The sequence below is a fragment of the Actinia tenebrosa genome, unplaced genomic scaffold (genome assembly GCF_029948245.1).
Source record: "Actinia tenebrosa isolate PJP-AT-01 unplaced genomic scaffold, QUT_ActTen_1.0 PGA_scaffold2__45_contigs__length_23673736, whole genome shotgun sequence".
NCBI classification, from domain to species: Eukaryota; Metazoa; Cnidaria; class Anthozoa; order Actiniaria; family Actiniidae; genus Actinia; species Actinia tenebrosa.
This window is the reverse complement of record NW_028292579.1, coordinates 4,199,990-4,217,295: the sequence shown is the minus strand read 5'-3', so window position 1 is coordinate 4,217,295 and position 17,306 is coordinate 4,199,990. Positions and strand designations below refer to the sequence as shown.

At 38.1% G+C, this 17,306-nt stretch overlaps 2 protein-coding genes across 2 annotated transcripts; one reads left to right on the top strand and one right to left on the bottom strand.

The window, feature by feature from the left end:
* Nucleotides 1–170: 170 nt before the first annotated feature.
* On the bottom strand, nt 171–11,064 carry LOC116289815 (glucose-6-phosphate isomerase). The gene is made up of 22 exons (XM_031696747.2): nt 10,894–11,064; nt 9,483–9,576; nt 9,224–9,292; nt 8,887–8,955; nt 8,634–8,684; nt 8,474–8,498; nt 8,069–8,127; nt 7,239–7,385; nt 6,962–7,033; nt 6,580–6,624; nt 6,422–6,475; nt 6,277–6,337; nt 6,162–6,205; nt 6,004–6,039; nt 4,343–4,426; nt 3,900–3,932; nt 3,143–3,272; nt 2,642–2,718; nt 1,706–1,834; nt 1,370–1,445; nt 1,087–1,153; nt 171–531 (listed from the first exon to the last, which is right to left on the bottom strand). The coding sequence occupies exons 1-22, from the start codon at nt 11,046–11,048 to the stop codon at nt 411–413; spliced, it is 1,698 nt and encodes a 565-aa protein (XP_031552607.1). The 5' UTR covers nt 11,049–11,064; the 3' UTR covers nt 171–410.
* Nucleotides 11,065–11,707: 643 nt separating this feature from the next.
* On the top strand, nt 11,708–15,833 carry LOC116289793 (uncharacterized). Its single transcript, XM_031696732.2, has 3 exons — nt 11,708–12,040; nt 13,174–13,443; nt 13,883–15,833. Exons 1-3 carry the CDS (start codon nt 11,760–11,762, stop codon nt 14,709–14,711), a joined length of 1,380 nt encoding a protein of 459 aa, XP_031552592.1. The 5' UTR covers nt 11,708–11,759; the 3' UTR covers nt 14,712–15,833.
* Nucleotides 15,834–17,306: the final 1,473 nt, after the last annotated feature.

Below are 17,306 nucleotides of genomic sequence, written 5' to 3'. Positions count from 1 at the left end.
TTCTAGATACCATGCCATAACCACGTGATATAACAAATGTTGTCTCTGACTTTTCAATATAATTTCTGGACGTTGCATTCAACAGCCTTCAGAAAGTAAAGAGAAAAACAGTTGGCTTCTCACTATGAGACATTCCATTACAGATATTTCTCAAGATAAGACAATAATGCTCGTACTACTAAAGCTTTTATTTTTTTTTACTTTAACGTCTCCTCTAGTGATTTTACATTAAGCAGTTCTTAGAGTGGGCGTTAACAATTATCTCTCTCTCTTTTTCTCCCTTTCTGTCTTCCCCTGTTTGTCTGTCTGTCACCTAGTCACCACCTAATCTCATGTCTGTCTGTCTGTCTGTCTGTCTGTCTGTCACCTAGTCACCAACCTAATCTCATGTCTCTTAGTCACGACTTCCTTCAAGCTTCGCCCTTGATGAAGTTGATCAGACCATTGGTGGAGCAGTCATGTGACGTCACAGGTCCCGGAGCCTCTAGTTCTGGTTGTATTGCTTTAGCGAGTTGCTTTCCAAGCTCAACCCTGTGGTAAAAAAATGCAAGGATGGAAAATTAGTAAGTAGTGGTGGCATGATGATAATGTTGATGTTGCTACTGATGTAAGATTGATTAATCAAGATGAACATGGTGATGATGATGATGATGGTGGTGGTGATGATGATGATGGTGGTGACGGTGATGATGATGGTGGTGATGATGATGATAGTGGTGGTGGTGGTGTTGGTTATGGTGATGATGATGGTGGTGGTGGTGACGGTGATGATGATGGTGGTGACGGTGATGATGGTGGTGGTGATGATGATGATGATGGTGGTGGTGGTGGTAGTAGAAGGTATAAAATTAGCTGTATCATAAGTTGATACTCATCATGCTGTTACGAAGTTGTTGATGGTGGTGGTGATAGTGATGATGATGGCGATGGTGATGATGATGACGATGGTGATGATGATAATAACGGCGATAATGATTTTGAAATTAATGTAAATTTTTGTTTTTGATGATGCTGCTGAGTGTTGCTGATGGTGCTGGCAATGGTGATTCTGTTCATTGATATATACTTTTGATTGTAGATACTCACCCCCACTGGTCAAATGAGTTAATACCCCAGATGACACCCTGGGTGAAGATCTTGTGCTCGTACATAGCTGAGAAAAAGCATGGACTTCAATTTACTTTCTCTACGAGGTACCTCAACAACTATATTGCCTATAACACTCTTTATTTTCCCTACAGACTCAGCCAAGTCGTGCCCTTTCTGGGACAGTGGGGTGGAGATAAATGGTTCTCGATGGGAAAAATAGATTCTAAACAGTCTACATAGACCTTTTAGGCTTGACGTAATATTTTCCCATTTCACCTACCAATGAGCAGCCCGAGAGTAAAGGGAGATAGCTTCTTAAACACGATAGAATTGGTAGGCCTGTTACCCTTGAAGACCTTAAAACGAAAGTATAATATAATTAAATTATAAAACCAGGTTAACACAGGACTAGATTTGGCGGGAACGTTGGCGCAACTTCAAAGTAAAACTACTCAAAAGTGGCGTCCAAGTGGATAATTAAATCCAAGTCCCCTTGGGACCACAGCGATGATAGCCACATCCCTGCATTGCCCATATAATCTTTTCCAGACCCCTTCAGACCTCTTCCCCTATCGTTCTCTAATCTAAATCGTAGTTTGGCTTCCTGTTTACTAACCTTATGTGGTGCAATTTTGTCCAGTTTCTCCCCAGTGACTCCAGCCTTCTCCAATTCAGCCTTTGCCTCTTCTAAAGTTTTTCCTTTCATTAGGGCTTCGGTTTGAGCTAAGAAATTAGCCAACAGGATCTACAAAACCCGAGGATCATTAGCGTTATACATACATACAGGTGATACCAAAAGCTACCTTAAACTAGCTTTAGTTAGTAATATTGTCAGGCTCGAAGTAGCGGTCTTTCATGTTTTCGATAAGACGACTGCTGTTAATGGGCAATGTACAACTGAGTCTGCAACACAAGCATCGAATAGCAATATACACAGACTCAATGCAGCTCTTCTCTAACAGGTGTGAGGAAAGACAACTGCTGTTAATGAGCAATATAAGCATCAGCAACATACACAGACTCAGTGCAGCTCTTCTCTAACAGGTGTGAAGAAAAACAACTGCTGTCATGAGCAATGCAGGACTGAGTCTGTAACACAAATATAAGCATCAGTAACACACAGACTCAGTGCAGCTCTTCTCTAACAGGTGTGACGAAAGACAGCTACTGTTAATGAGCAATGCACGACTGAGTCTATAACACAAGTATAAGCATCAGTAACATACACAGACTCAGTGCAGAACTTCTGTAACGGGTGCGAGGAGAGACAACTGCTGTTAATGAGTAATGCAGGACTGAGTGTACAACACAAGTAAAAGCATTGAATAGCAACATACAGAGATTCAGTGCAGCCTCTTCTCTAACAGGTGTGAGGAAAGACAACTGTGGCGATCAACTGAACCAGACCGTAGTGACAGCTACCGTGAGAACTATAACAGACTTCAAATGAACCGTGCATCAAAACCTGTAAAGGTGATTTCCATATTAACTAAGAAATCCACCCCAGACTACACACTATTAGTCTGTAGCGTATATATTTGTTTTTACTGACCTTATGGTGAACACCTTCTCCCACTGGGTTGTGGGTCTCGACAGGAGCAAGAAAATCAGCAGGGATTAGTTTCGTACCTATACGAAAAGAAGGAAAGCCATAGACATGAAATTCATTGTTTTATTCTCCAAGCTCGTCTGGGGTAGGTATCCATGTAAAGGGTTTGATGACGGTACTGGTAGCCACGCTAGACAAAAAAATACCTAACACACTTTGCCACAACAAGCCCTCCAACCTTTTTCATACGTTGTCACATAAAGCATAACTGGTTTTGGGCGTCTCCCTTGGTTTGCGTTTTTTTTACCAAGCAAAGTTTTTTCAGGGATCGACGGTCTTTTTTTTGGGTAGTTTTAGCTTTTCATCCTTGGGTGGACCCATTTTGAAGCACTTGAAAACCAGGCTACGTAGCTAGACAAAATCCCATTATTCCAGCCGACATGGCTGCCGATAAATGCCCACGACATCCTCAAACCAACATCAAAATCCATTACTGCAACAAACCTTGATGAATGAGCTGATAAAAAGCATGCTGTCCATTTGTACCAGGTTCTCCCCAGACTATCGGTCCAGTAGAATAGTCTACCTCTTCGCCAAACCGAGTGACGTATTTACCATTAGACTCCATGTCACCCTGGGCAGCATCAACAAAGGGTCAATAAGAAAGAGATTGTTATTGAGCAGCTTTACTATTAGAACAAGAAACTCCTTTGCCATAATGTTGGTTGAGGAATAAGGGTTGGCACAGCAGTTGTGCATTCACCTCTCACCTCTTGCATAGGTATCGGGTTTATTTTATTTTTTTATTTGTTAAAGTCAATGTTTATACAGGCACGTCTAGTTTATCAAAGCTAGTTTAAATAGAGTCCTGGTGTAACATAACAGTAAATTCACGCAAGCAGAGGTTTTTAAGTCTCTCCCTTTATTCAAGGGTTCTCCTGTTTTTCTGCACTTCGCATAGCCATCAGACCAGAGTTTGTACCGCGCACACTAGCTGTGATTGGTTGGTTCAAAGGGCTACCATCGTTCTCCTCCCTAACATGACCGTGGTGTGTGACGTGCTCGTTACAATACCGCGTCTGCGCAATTTCATTCGTCAAGAAGTAACCTTGCGCGCTGCCATTGGTTCAAAGGATATCGACAATCCAGTGCTTTTTTAGCGCATGTGACGTGCCATCCAGTTAGAGTTATTCGAAATGTGTAACCCTAAATTTATAGTCTGTCTAACCTTTCATCACATTCTCATAGCCTATTCTCTTACCTGTTGAAAGTAGGCAGCAAAACGATGCATATACTGAAATACAAAAAAAAGTCGTAAACGACTCGAAAAAAAAAAACGTATTTATTTTTACTGGTAAGTAATAATAAAAAAGCTTGGACACACAATGCGACGGTGCTTGCAAAGGGGAAGTAGCACGTGTGTCCAGCCGGTGCAGACACGCAATGCGACATCTCCTACAACGTTGGATAAAAATGGCTGTTTTGGGGTTTCAAACGGCGCGATGTTGCATGCGACGTCGCAAAAATAGAAATTAATTCTCCCCGTGCTCCGACACCCAAGGGTTTAGATTATGTATAAATACGAATCAATTCCAAGATTGAGGTTGTTATTCCCAAGCATATAGCAGAAAATGTGTGACAGCGCACTGTATATATCACTGGATTTTTTCACAGACTAAAAGAAGAAAGACCTTCAGAACTCACCTGGTCATAAGGAAACAGGCCATGACTTTGGGTACCAAAGAAGTTGTTGTACCAGATGCCAAGCACAGCCAGGATAACTGGTAACTAGGAGGCAATGACACATGTATGCTGTCACTTTGGAGTGCAATATTGATCTTTTTCTCAACACCCAAAGGTGTAAGAGTAAATTAACTGTAAAGTTCAGACACAATGCGATTTGTTATGCAACGTCGCAAAAACTAGATTGTGCAGTGTGACCACCTATGCAACACTGCTTGCGCATGGGTGCTCACACGTCGAGATTCGTCGCACGCGACGTTGCTGGCAACGCTGCACAAGTTTGGGATCTCTAATTTTTGCGGTGTCACACGCAACATCGAATAAAACATTGCATCGAACTTGTTATCAGCCTTTATGCACTTACACTATCATCTTTATTATATCATCAACGTTGTGACTTTCACCATTGACATGACTTTCACCATTGTTACCATAATCATCATTTTGACCAATCATATTTATCAACGTTATATTTATCAACATTAACTGTCCTTATCTACACCCACATTACCATTACCATTACCATTGCCAACCATTACCATTGCCAACCATTACCATTGCCAACCATTACCATTGCCAACCATTACCATTGCTATGCCATTGCCATTGCCATTGCCATTGCCATTGCCATTACCATTACCAAGCATTACCATTACCATATCCAAGCATTACCATTACCATAACCATTACGATTACCATTACCATTACTTTTGCCATTACCATTACCAACCATTACCATTACCATTACCATTACCATTACCATTGCCATTACCATTACCAACCATTACCATTACCATTACCCTTACCCTTACCATTACCATTACCATTACCATTACCATTGCCATTGCCATTGCCATTGCCATTACCATTACCATTACCAACCATTACCATTGCCATTACCATTGCCATTGCCATTGCCATTGCCATTGCCATTGCCATTGCCATTACCATTACCAAGCATTACCATTACCATTACCATTACCATTACCATTACCATTACCATTACCATTGCCATTGCCATTATCAACCATTACCATTACCATTACCATTGCCATTGCCATTGCCATTGCCAACCATTACCATTACCATTACCATTACCATTACCATTACCATTACCATTACCATTACCATTACCATTACCAAGCATTACCATTGCCATTACCATTACCATTACCATTACCATTACCATTACCATTACCATTACCATTACCATTACCATTACCATTACCATTACCATTACCATTACCAAGCATTACCATTGCCATTACCATTACCATTATCATTACCATTACCATTACCATTACCATTACCAAGCATTACCATTTCCATTACCATTACCATTACCATTACCATTACCATTACAATTACCATTACCATTTACCGCTACCATTACCATTACTATTAGCAACCATTGCCATTGCCATTGCCATTGCCATTGCCATCGCCATTACCATTGCCATTACCAAGCATTACCATTGCCATTACCATTACCATTACCATTACCATTGCCATTACCATTACCATTACCATTACCATTACCATTGCCATTAGCATTAGCATTAGCATTAGCATTACCACCACCATTACTAACTCGATTATCGTCTCATACTGTCAATACTCACATTCTTTTCCAATGGAGCAGTGCAGAAGTGATTGTCCTACAACCATTAACAAGATAATATATCAGAGACAAAGTTAATAATAACTATTAAACAAAAATAGATATCAAAAAAAGAAACTTAGGGTTTCACCAAAAAATGCAGACAATTTGTTATCATACCATTGCATGTGCACCAGACAATAAAGCTTCAAAGTTATCCATACCTAGAGAAGAGATTATATGAGTTTGTCTAGACTCTTTCCAGAATTTCCCAAGGGAATTAAAAGAAACTTACCAATATAGATGGCTATTGATAAACCAATTGCTGACCAAAGTGAGTAGCGTCCACCAACCCACTAACAAGAGAAAATATACAGTATGACTACTAGAAGTTGTGGAAGAGTTGCATTCAGAGATAAAACAAGAAAAATGTTACTTACATCCCAAAAGGCAAACATGTTCTTCTTGTCAATCCCAAAATCAGTCACTTTTTGCTGTGTAAATCCAAAGAGGACAGTCTTAATGTTGGCATAAAAACTAAGCATCAAGGAAACAGACAAGAAAAGATATCATCGTTATTGATATTGGCAATTCGTACCTCGTTTGTTGACAGGGCAACAAAATGCTTGCTTACTGCAGATTTCTGGAATATAAGACACTTAGTATTAACACCATTCTAGTGCAAATACCCTCAAAAGCAACTACATGTAGCTCTTTCTCAACACTCACTGCACTACATATATTACAGAAAACATCAATATTATAAAATACCAACAACATTTAACTTGCATGTTGATTTGACTCTTAGGGGGAAGACAATAAGAGTACCAACTAGAAGAAAAATCCTGATTATGAGGAAGAGCTATGCCACTTCAAATGAACTGTTAAATGTGGATGATTGAGGCAATTAAAGGACCACCCATGACACCATCTCATAATGCACACTACACACTACTGTACATTAGATACATCTGACTTACATCTTTCAATGCATCTAAAAGCCATGTTTTTGCTGTTGTAGCATTAGTAATGGTCTCAATGGTAGTAAATGTCTGTGAAAAATCGAAAAGTAAATTAATTAAAAGGTCAAATAGGCTTTCTACATCAGTGCGCCTCAAAAAAGCAATAATATTCCTAATTGGTAACTGGTTTTGAACAAATTGCATTCTCACACATTCATGTTGTTTCACACAAGTTATAAATAATAAGACATTATTATATGACAAGTGTTAAGAAAAATATAACATGTAAATTTACCTTGGAAGCAATAATGAAAAGTGAAGTTTCTGGGTTCAGTTTGGCCAGTGTCTTGGCGATGTGGGTGCCGTCAATATTGGAAACAAAGTGAACATTCAATCCTTTTTGTCCAAATGGCTGTAGTGCTTCTGTTACCATCAATGGACCCTGAAATAAATGATGAGGTAAAAGTAAATGAACACTGTAAAGAATAATTGTGATTAGGGTAAACCATTCTAGCAACTGGCCCTCCAGGTTGGGGGATGGGCTGTGGGCTAATCAGCTGCAACCAGAAAACATCACTGATTATGGAAAACCAAATCATCGTTGTCATCTGACCTGGTGAGGAGACGGGGGAATTTCTAGCAACTATGAATACCAGTTTTCCAATTAACCAACCTGGTCAAACTATCCATACTACAGGATATCAAATTAACAACTAACAAAAGACAGATGGCAAGTCTAGTATGACCTTTTAATATTTGACTTAGTCAAATAGTTGACCATTTCAACTATTATTGACACCTGATGATCAATCATGATGATCTGCTATACTTAGACCTGCTCAGAATATTGTCAGTGCTATCAAGCACTGTTGATTTATCTGCAAGCAATTTGACACAGCTGCAACAATGGGCTACTCGCTAATCGTCATTTGTAGGTCAAAAATCATCAAATTTAGTTGTTATTAGCACCATGCAATTGTCAAAGCCCCAAAGTGGGTTCTTGCACTACAGTAAATTTGTTATATATTGGTTAACCTCACTTGCACACTTGACAATATTCTTTGAGAGTGGATGCTTAATAGAAGTTGTATTGTGGTAACAAGTTGATCATGCAAGTTTGCTTACCAGATCTGATCCTCCAATCCCAATATTGACAACATCAGTAATGGACTTCCCCGTGTGGCCTATCAGTTAACAACAGTTACTACATACAATTATACAGTCACATACTATATGATTCATATGCAAAAAAACTATTATTATAATACATTGTGTAGTTCCAGAAATTCCATCCCCACCCCCCTCCCCCTCCGCCCCACCACAGAGGGGCCAGAGAAACAATAAAAATAATCACAGTTCGTATAGACAAAATTTATTGGAATTTCTGGGGGAAGGGTGGGGGGTCTTTAAAATATTATTCTGTGTGGAGGCTATTATTTCTGGAACTACATATTCCTTTACTATGCACTAGTTTTGCTTTCAATAAAATTTGTCTAATGAAACATATGTATTTACTGTACAGTACTGTACCTTTCCAAGTTCCACTCCTTACAGCCTATAAAGAAAAGTTACAGAGTAACTTAACTTAATTATTAAATTAATATAAAAAGGTACACAATACTTCAGTGAAGAACATCATGATTTAAGTAACATATTATGAAATTTGAATAGAAACAAAACAAATCCATACCTCACTAAATTCTCGCATGTGCTGTAGTACACCATTTACATCTCCCATAACCTATAGAATCCAATATTGTCTTAGTAATTCCTTAAATCTGTAAACTGTAAAATGTGCAAAAATGTTCTACAATATTACAACTATAAGCAATGTCTTTCTTGAAATGGTGTACATTACTCAAAACTGGCTCCCAATTAACATTACAGGGTACTTATATTATTGTGCTACAGTAATATTATATAATTAATTAACTTGCACTTACATCTTTCCCATCAACCAGAATTGGTTTATTTGAGCGATTTCGGAGAGCAACATGAAGGACAGCTCTATCCTGGAAATCAAAATATAACACAAATTATGAAATGGTCAATCATTGGTACAACAAAGTTATGGGCAGTCCTGGAACTGATCTATAGTACTTGCACTAATCTAGCACGCAAGACTGTAGCATGCAAAAATCCTTGTCACCTTTCATGAATGCTATAGAGTGTGGGTTCAATGCCTAGTCATAATTTTTTGATTATTTGGCTCTGATATTTTTTCAGCCACACAAGTATCATGGTACTGCATCATGTAGAAACAATACAGACATACTGTACCTCTGTAAAATTTATTTTCTCTCCAGAGAACATCTTGTCTCTCATGCTTTCAACTCCTCTGGACCTGGCCTGTAAATCAATCATTAAATATGCATTAGTCAACAACTGATCATGATACAGTTGTGTCATTCAATTAGTCAACAAATCAATTGATCAATCAATCCATCTATAATCAATCAAACAAATAACCATCAAATCAATCAATCAATGGATTGATAGATTGAACTTTTACTCACTCAGTCAACATCTAATTTCTTACCAGATCAAACAGCAACTTCATAGTTTCTTCAGTAACAATATTCTTTGAAAAATCAACCAAAAGCTTGCCATCTTTAGGTGTGTCTAGCTTCATGCTATAACCAGATAAACTCATCAATAAACAAACACCTATATATAATGATGATGGAAAATATCTAGCAAAAGAAATACAGTACATGTATTCTAAACAAGGCCACTTACAAAGTCATAGCAGATTAGGCTGCAGTCAAATGCTTTTTTTAATAAAAGGTAAGTGAGCCTATTTCTAACTACCAACTATTAATGAAGTTTCACATGTGAAAATTGCAAGTTTTACATTTATAAAAACAAGTTTGGCAGGTCAAGCTTCATGGTAGCTTGGGTCTATGCATTGTGAATCTGCCAAACCCACTGACAGATGCACAACAGATTAATAAGACCAAAATTGGTGACTGCACATCAATTGTGGTACCATTGTGGTCATGTGGCATCATGCGGGATGGAGTTTTGAATGGTACTACAGCCCTCCCCCCCCCCCATTTTAGCAGGGGGTTAATTAGTGGAACAATAGAGAAACATGATGCATGGCAAAAAATTAATATCGCATTAAATAAATGGGCAATAATGAGATTACCTAGTTTTTAGCTAGTTATCTCTTCTTGTTATGCACTTTCATGATTTCTTTGATTGAGGGTAGTGTATTGCAGAGTTTACCTTTTTTCACAGCTTTAATTTCTCTCAATCAGTACATTGCATAGCAATTATAAAAACAGTGGTAACTTTAACCAATCAAAGCAAGGGTGATGAAAGTGACATGACATTGTTTGTCATGATCCCTACATATGCATGTCCCCAGGCAACAACTACTATACTATGACTTTTTCATGATCATTAAAAAATTGCTCTATTTTCCATTTCTTTGCGCGTTAATCAAGTGAAAATAAGACAGGTGTTCTAGGGAGGGGGATTAAATTCCACGCATTTAACTCCGCCAAAATTCTTATAGCACCGGTTCCAGAACCTAAACAAATGTCATGCTCCTGTCAAGGAGAGGCAGTTCTAGAAATGTGAAGAAATGTTGTTTGCAAATGTGAATTATGAAGCTTTATGGAGAACATTTAAAAGCTTTTAACAAAGTAATATGCTGTAATGTGGTGTAGTGATTCGCTCGTGATCAAACACAGCTGATGCAGAAAAGAATCTTTTGTATACTTATCAATTTGAGCTGAAATGAACGAACTGCAAGAAACGCCGGAATCTTTCTTCCATAAACAATGCTTGATGGTGCAGATCTGTTTTAAAAGCTTGTTTGCTTTATCTCATGCACAGATATGACGGTACAACCAAAACAAATAAACCAAAAGCTTCAATTATTTTTCTGATCCTTAGCTGAACAACCGCGGTCCATATACAAGCTCCACTAGCAATTTTACCTGAATTTCTCGAACCGATTGGGATCCGATTCAAAAAGCTCTCTCATGTGCAGGACCGATGCTTTGGAGTGGTAGTGTTGCTGCAGGGCAGCCCATTCGGCAGAGATCGTGAGGGAAGACATCTTCTTTTGCTTTTTGCTGTCAGGAGAATACATGATCGACGTGGATCAACAAATGACAAACAGAGAGGGACTAGAAACTGGCAAAACACCCTCTCTTCCCACCCCTCCCCCCCCTCTTCCACTCTCCATTCCACACTATCCTCCCCCTTATTTCTCCTCAAGACCCACCAGAAAGCAAAAGATTTATTTTCTCTCTAAATCATTTTAACAAGGCTTTTATTCACTATTTCTTTAATTTTACGACGATATTAGAAACTCAACATTTTTCTACGAATCATTTCATACTTTGCACAAACTGGTCTTCCTGTGGTACGGCGATAAAAAGTATAAATACAAAGATAAATTAAATTGAAAGAAAAGAATAAACGTTCAACCAATGCTAAATATTACATGTAAAGATCAAGGGCATTTTATAGTCTTTTTTCAAAGTCAAAACAATAATGATAATAATTCGTTTTTTTATGAATTGGGCTTCCTGTGGTAGGCTCAAAATTTTATAAAAATCTGCAAAAAGAATTTTTCAGACATTAATTTTTTGATTGTTATCAAATCTCAAATCATCATATGTTTGTTCTTGGCTCTTGTGTCTGTAAATGAGTCCGAATTTTTAAGTACATGATATTTTTTCTTTTATCGGGTTTCCTGTGCTTTGCCTGTTGCGTCGAGAGGGATTGCATTGATTACATAAGTACCAGAAGTAGCAGAAAGGTCGTACTAGAAAGGCAGGCCATATTGCGGTTTTAAATGATCGGACATCTCTTTAAATCCACAAGTAGAATAGCGTTTAGTCTCGTTCCTTATCGTCTACCCTGCTTGATTCACGAAAGAATGATCCATGTAGCAGTTATTGGGGCCGGTGCTGGAGGTCTTTGTGCGGGGAGATACCTCTCTGGTCAGCCTGATGTCTTTAGTACTGTCATATATGAACAGACTAGTGGTGTTGGAGGAACATGGGTTTATAATGAAAAAACAGGAGTAGACGACAATGGTTTGCCTGTACATTCTAGCATGTACAGGAATCTGAGGTAAAGCTTGGTATTTGATAATAAGACACGACAACATGACCATGAAATTAAATGCATTATGATAATGCTACCAATAACGCTTTAAAACGTCTTTTTAATAAGCTCAATAAGTAAAATATTACATGTAATTGAAGAATTCAATTAACTTGTCATCAGTTATTGTGGAAAAATATCTATAAACTTTAAAATTCCACTGTATAGGGATATTAATATGTAATACATTATGTGATCACCACGTACAGATATACTGTATCACCACGACATGCTTCCCAATAGAGTAGATGATTCACAACCATCAGGGAACATCATCATCTCTGTAGTAATAATTAGTACTAGCTAGTGCTAAATAATGGATTAAGCACAATGCATATTTTACTGATTTGTATTTGGGTTCCAACTATAATGAATCAGAATATAATGTGTCGTAGTAGATAATTTTATCACCGTAAATCAAGTGTGGATCCAGCCAAAATTTTAGGGGGGGAGGCTAATTGAGTTTAGGGGGGGCTAATTGAGTTTCTTCCGTCAACACAACGGAAAACAATATAAAAAAGCATCGTTTTTTCCTGCTGAAGGGGCGGCTTCAGCCCCCCTTTGCCCCCCCTGGATCCGCCCTTGTAAATACGAAAGATAATAGACTGACGTTTCGGACGTTAGTCCTTTGTTGGAGTCAAATTTAGTAGAGCTACCACAGTAAATCTGTGAAACACTAATTACTAAATAGTACAAAATAGTGCTAGTTAAACAATAGAAAACAATGGAATTTGCATGAAATTGTGCTATTTAGTATTACTAAAGTTTCACAGATTTACTGTGGTCACTCTATTTGAAAGTAATAGTACAGTAAGGTTATGTATTAGCTATTCCTAGGTTGGGGATGGGGTACGTCTATTTCATATGCCCTAAAATAGTCCCACAATGCACTGGGATCACAATTCAACCCAGTTTTTTTCCTCAACCTTAGAATGGCTGTGCCGAGTTTCCTTCAAATTAGACCCTCTTGCCAGTGAAGATTAGTTCTAAAAAAGCCTGCAGCTCAGGGTTATTCATTGTCAAGATAAATACTTATCCCCTTCAGAATATGGTAGTCACCTTATAATATTTTAGCAATATTGATTGTTTTTTTTTAACAGGACAAATCTCCCAAAACAAGTGATGACATTCCCAGATTTTCAGTTTCCTGATGATGTAAGCTCCTACTTGACACACAGCCAAGTACAGCAGTATTTAGAAGATTATGCAGACCACTTCTCAGTCAGGGATCTTATACAATTCAACACTCAAGTAGTGAGAGTCACTCCACTGGTGGAAAATACAAAGGAAAAATGGGAAGTCACTGTGAAGGATTTGAAAACTAAGGATGAGACAACATCCATCTTTGATGCAGTTGTTGTATGTAATGGGTAAGTTTTTTGGATTATTTATTTCATATAAGGACATATTAGTGACACTTTACAAAGAAAAAATGGGAAGTCACTGTGAAGGATTTGAAAAGGATGAGACAACATCCATCTTTGATGCAGTTATTGTTGTTTTATGACAAGAAACAAATATTTATTTTCAAATTTCTGGCTAGAGTTATGGAGTCAATTTCCCCCTTTTATTTTATTTTGGTTAGGGGGCGACAGTGGGTATAGGCCTAGGGAGGGTACTTAGATTATTGTACCTGCATTGACCTGGACAATTTACTTGCAAAAATATAAGAAGTTTCCTTTGTATTCCTTATTTTATCACTGATGACTAACGTATGACTGACAATAAGTACCTGTGAATTCAAATATATAATTATAAACTCTGTACAACTAAAGACCAGGAATGAATGAATTTTTTCCTTGTTCACAGCCATTACTTTGAGCCGAAAATACCACCAATCCCAGGCATAGAAAAATTTCCTGGTCTTGTAATGCACAGCCATGAGTATCGTTATCCAGAAGCTTTTGAAGGCAAGAAAGTTGTTTTGCTGGGTGCAGCAGCTTCTGGAGTTGATATCAGTATAGATTTACAGAACAGTGCCCAAGCTGTTTATCTAAGCCATCATGGTAAGCAATTTACATGCAAGCTACCAGATAATCTTGAGCAGCATCAAGACATCAAAGAAGTATTTGCCAATGGGAAAGTTCTATTCCAAGATGGCCAAACAAGACAGGCAGATTGCATCGTTTTCTGTACTGGATACAACTTTTCATTTCCTTTTCTGACTGATGACTGCAACATTACTGTGAAAGACAATCGTATAACACATCTTTATAAACATTTGTTTAATATCAACCATCCTTCCATGTCATTTATTGGCTTAGGGATCCGAATCTGTCCCTTTCCACAATTCAGCCTTCAAGCTCAGCTTGTGCTTAGTGTTCTGTCTGGAAAGGCGTCATTGCCTTCCAAGGAAGAAATGCTTTCGGAGGAAGAAAAGGATTTTGAAGCGAAGATGTTAGAGTGGAAAAATAAGACTCATTATGCACATTTCTTAGGATCACAGCAATGGGATTATAATAATGAGCTTGCAGAGCTTGCTAAGTGTGATCGAATGCATCCAATTGTTCAAAATCTGTATGAATACACCTGGTCTTTTAGGGTTAATGATCTTTTGGGGTATAAAGACAAAGAATTCAAAGCAACGTCCAATAGTACATGGGTAGACGTTGATCAATCTGATTCAATTACTGGATAGATAGATGGTAATTGTTGATTGTATTATCCAAAGTTGGGAACCAAATCAAGACCAGGTCATTAGCAGTGGTGCGCTCACACCTGACCTCTAGGACAGTTCTGACAGATTCAATTTCTGGTCTTGGCATCGCATGGAGGTCATGGAGTCGTTTTGGGTTTCTCCTTAGATTTGTTATTTTTTATTGTTTTTTTTTTATTGTTTTTGTTTTCCTCACACTGATATTTTATGCAACACGCTAAAAAATCAGCCCATATGATATATTAGCCAGCCCATTCCAGAGGTCAGAATCTACAGTTGCAGGGTTTGATAAAATCGATGTTTAATTTGTTTTGCGTTGATTAGATGGTGCAATTAAGGTTTGCATTGGTATAACAACCAGTGAATCAAGGGTGGCTTATTTACCTCTTGGGTCTCTGGTTTAATAGAGGTTTTGCACCATCATGTACCCATTCAATAATACTGCTTGGGCTGCCTGTGGTTAGATGGCATGCAAAATGATTGTAATGTTCCTGTCATCTAACATGGCTACCATCACGTGGTGGTGCAAAACCTCTACTCCTGGACTTGGCATCTCATGAAAGTATAGTTTATTCGGTCTTAATTTTCGGTCGTTTTTTTCTGGGTTTTCTGCAGGCTGTGGATTTAATTTTCTCCCTTCACAAAACCTAACAAGCTAAGTTGCAAATCTATCTGTGAATTAGTCATGCCCTGACCTTAATTCATAGTCCAGAGGTTGTTTCAAGGTATCAATATAGTGCAAATCATATATTCATGCAATAGCACAAGAGCTAAATAACACCAAACATATTTCTTTTGTTTTCAACTGTTTCATTTGTGCTATTTTGTACTATTATTAGTTAGCACTATTTTCAAAGATATATGGTTTGCACTCAAGTGATTTTTATGACCAGGTAAATTCATGATTCTAGGGGTGCTGATAAGATGTCTGCCAGAGGTTTAAATTTATACAATATGTTCTTAGCAAGTATTAAATTAGGCACAAGATGACAAGAGCAGAAAGCATGAGGTGTGAGATTATCACCTCTGACAGAGAGCAATTATTTTATTGATATATAATACAATTTTACAAGGGTAATATGACATTAAACTTGTTTTACTGCTTTTAATGCCACAGGTGTAAATTATGGCCCCGTCCACACTATGCCGGATAAATTTGAATCCGAAACTTTCACACAGAAACCGAAAAAAAAGTTTTCCATCCACACTAGGCCGATCAGAGGTGACAAAAATGCTTCATTGCACATCTGGGCATGTGCATCGAAGCTGAAATTGAGCCCGCGGTGAATTATTAGCCTTCCCACCATGTTCCCATGACAATCATGACGTCATCGTACCCGAAAAAAATTTATAATATTATGATTTAAATTTATCAGGCATAGTGTGGATGGGGCCTAAGATATATACTTTTATTTTCTCTAAACTTGAATCTGTTTTAAATCATTGAGGGCCTTTTTCAGGCAACACTGCCATGTTGTTTTGAACGATAGATTCTACCACATTATTTTAGCTTAGGGTTTTTAAAGGTTTTTATTCGCATGAGAATAGACTTCCCAATATAAAGGAATTCTTGTATCTTTGGAACCTTTTATAGTCACCAAATATGTTTTCCTTTAAGTTAAATAACAGACAAACAACCCAAACTAGTTGATATAGGATTTCTGCAAGTTTAGGATCAGGCACATGCATAGTTAATTCATAACAACACTCTCCTCTAAAACCACCCTGCTGGAAAAGCTTGGAACCTTTATAACCACATATTAACCTAGGAGGGGTGAATGTCAATTGAGGGTGTACGTTATATTATGGCTTTCTCATCTGGAAAATCAATGGGTAACCCATATAAAATGAGCAAGTGGCAGGGTCCAAGTTAGAAAATTGGGAAAATTGGTTAGAAAATTAATTAAGGGTGCAGAGAAATATTGCCCTGTCCAAATTAGGCAGATCCAGGATTTCCTTCAAGACAGCTGGGTTATGCATTCAAGGCGCGGCAGGGCATGTGCATCCACCTGTAATAGACTTAAAACCAAAAAAAAAAAACACAAACAAACAGTACATTTTGTCTGAGAAAAAAAACAAGATTACTTCTCGTAGGGGAGGGCTAGGGTCTGCAGCCCCCACAAGTTCCCCCTTAAATTTGCTCATGCTGCTGTCACATGAAAGTGCAATTATCCATACTCCCCCTCCCCCCATGGAGCAATTTTTGTTCTTTCCCTGATCCCCCTACCTCTCCGAAATTCCTAATCCCTCTTTGTGTGTGTGGATGGGGGGAGGGGGAGGGTATGGAAATTTGTGGAACTACTATGCAACAGCTTACTGACCAGCAGAGGGTGTTTGAACTTGAAATGTAATGAGCATTCAAAGATAAGAGAGTCAATCAATCAATCAGCCTTTTTTGATTACAAAAAAGGCTCCAGCTTAATATGGCATCAAGTCCTATTCTTCAAGTACAGAAATAAGCAAATAAAACTTAGTTGCCATATAGCAAAGTTTCTGGTGTTACATCTTTTGGGATCCCTGTGTATATGTAGGCTGCGTTGCTTGACGGTCTGCGGTCAATAGGTTAACGTGTTTTGT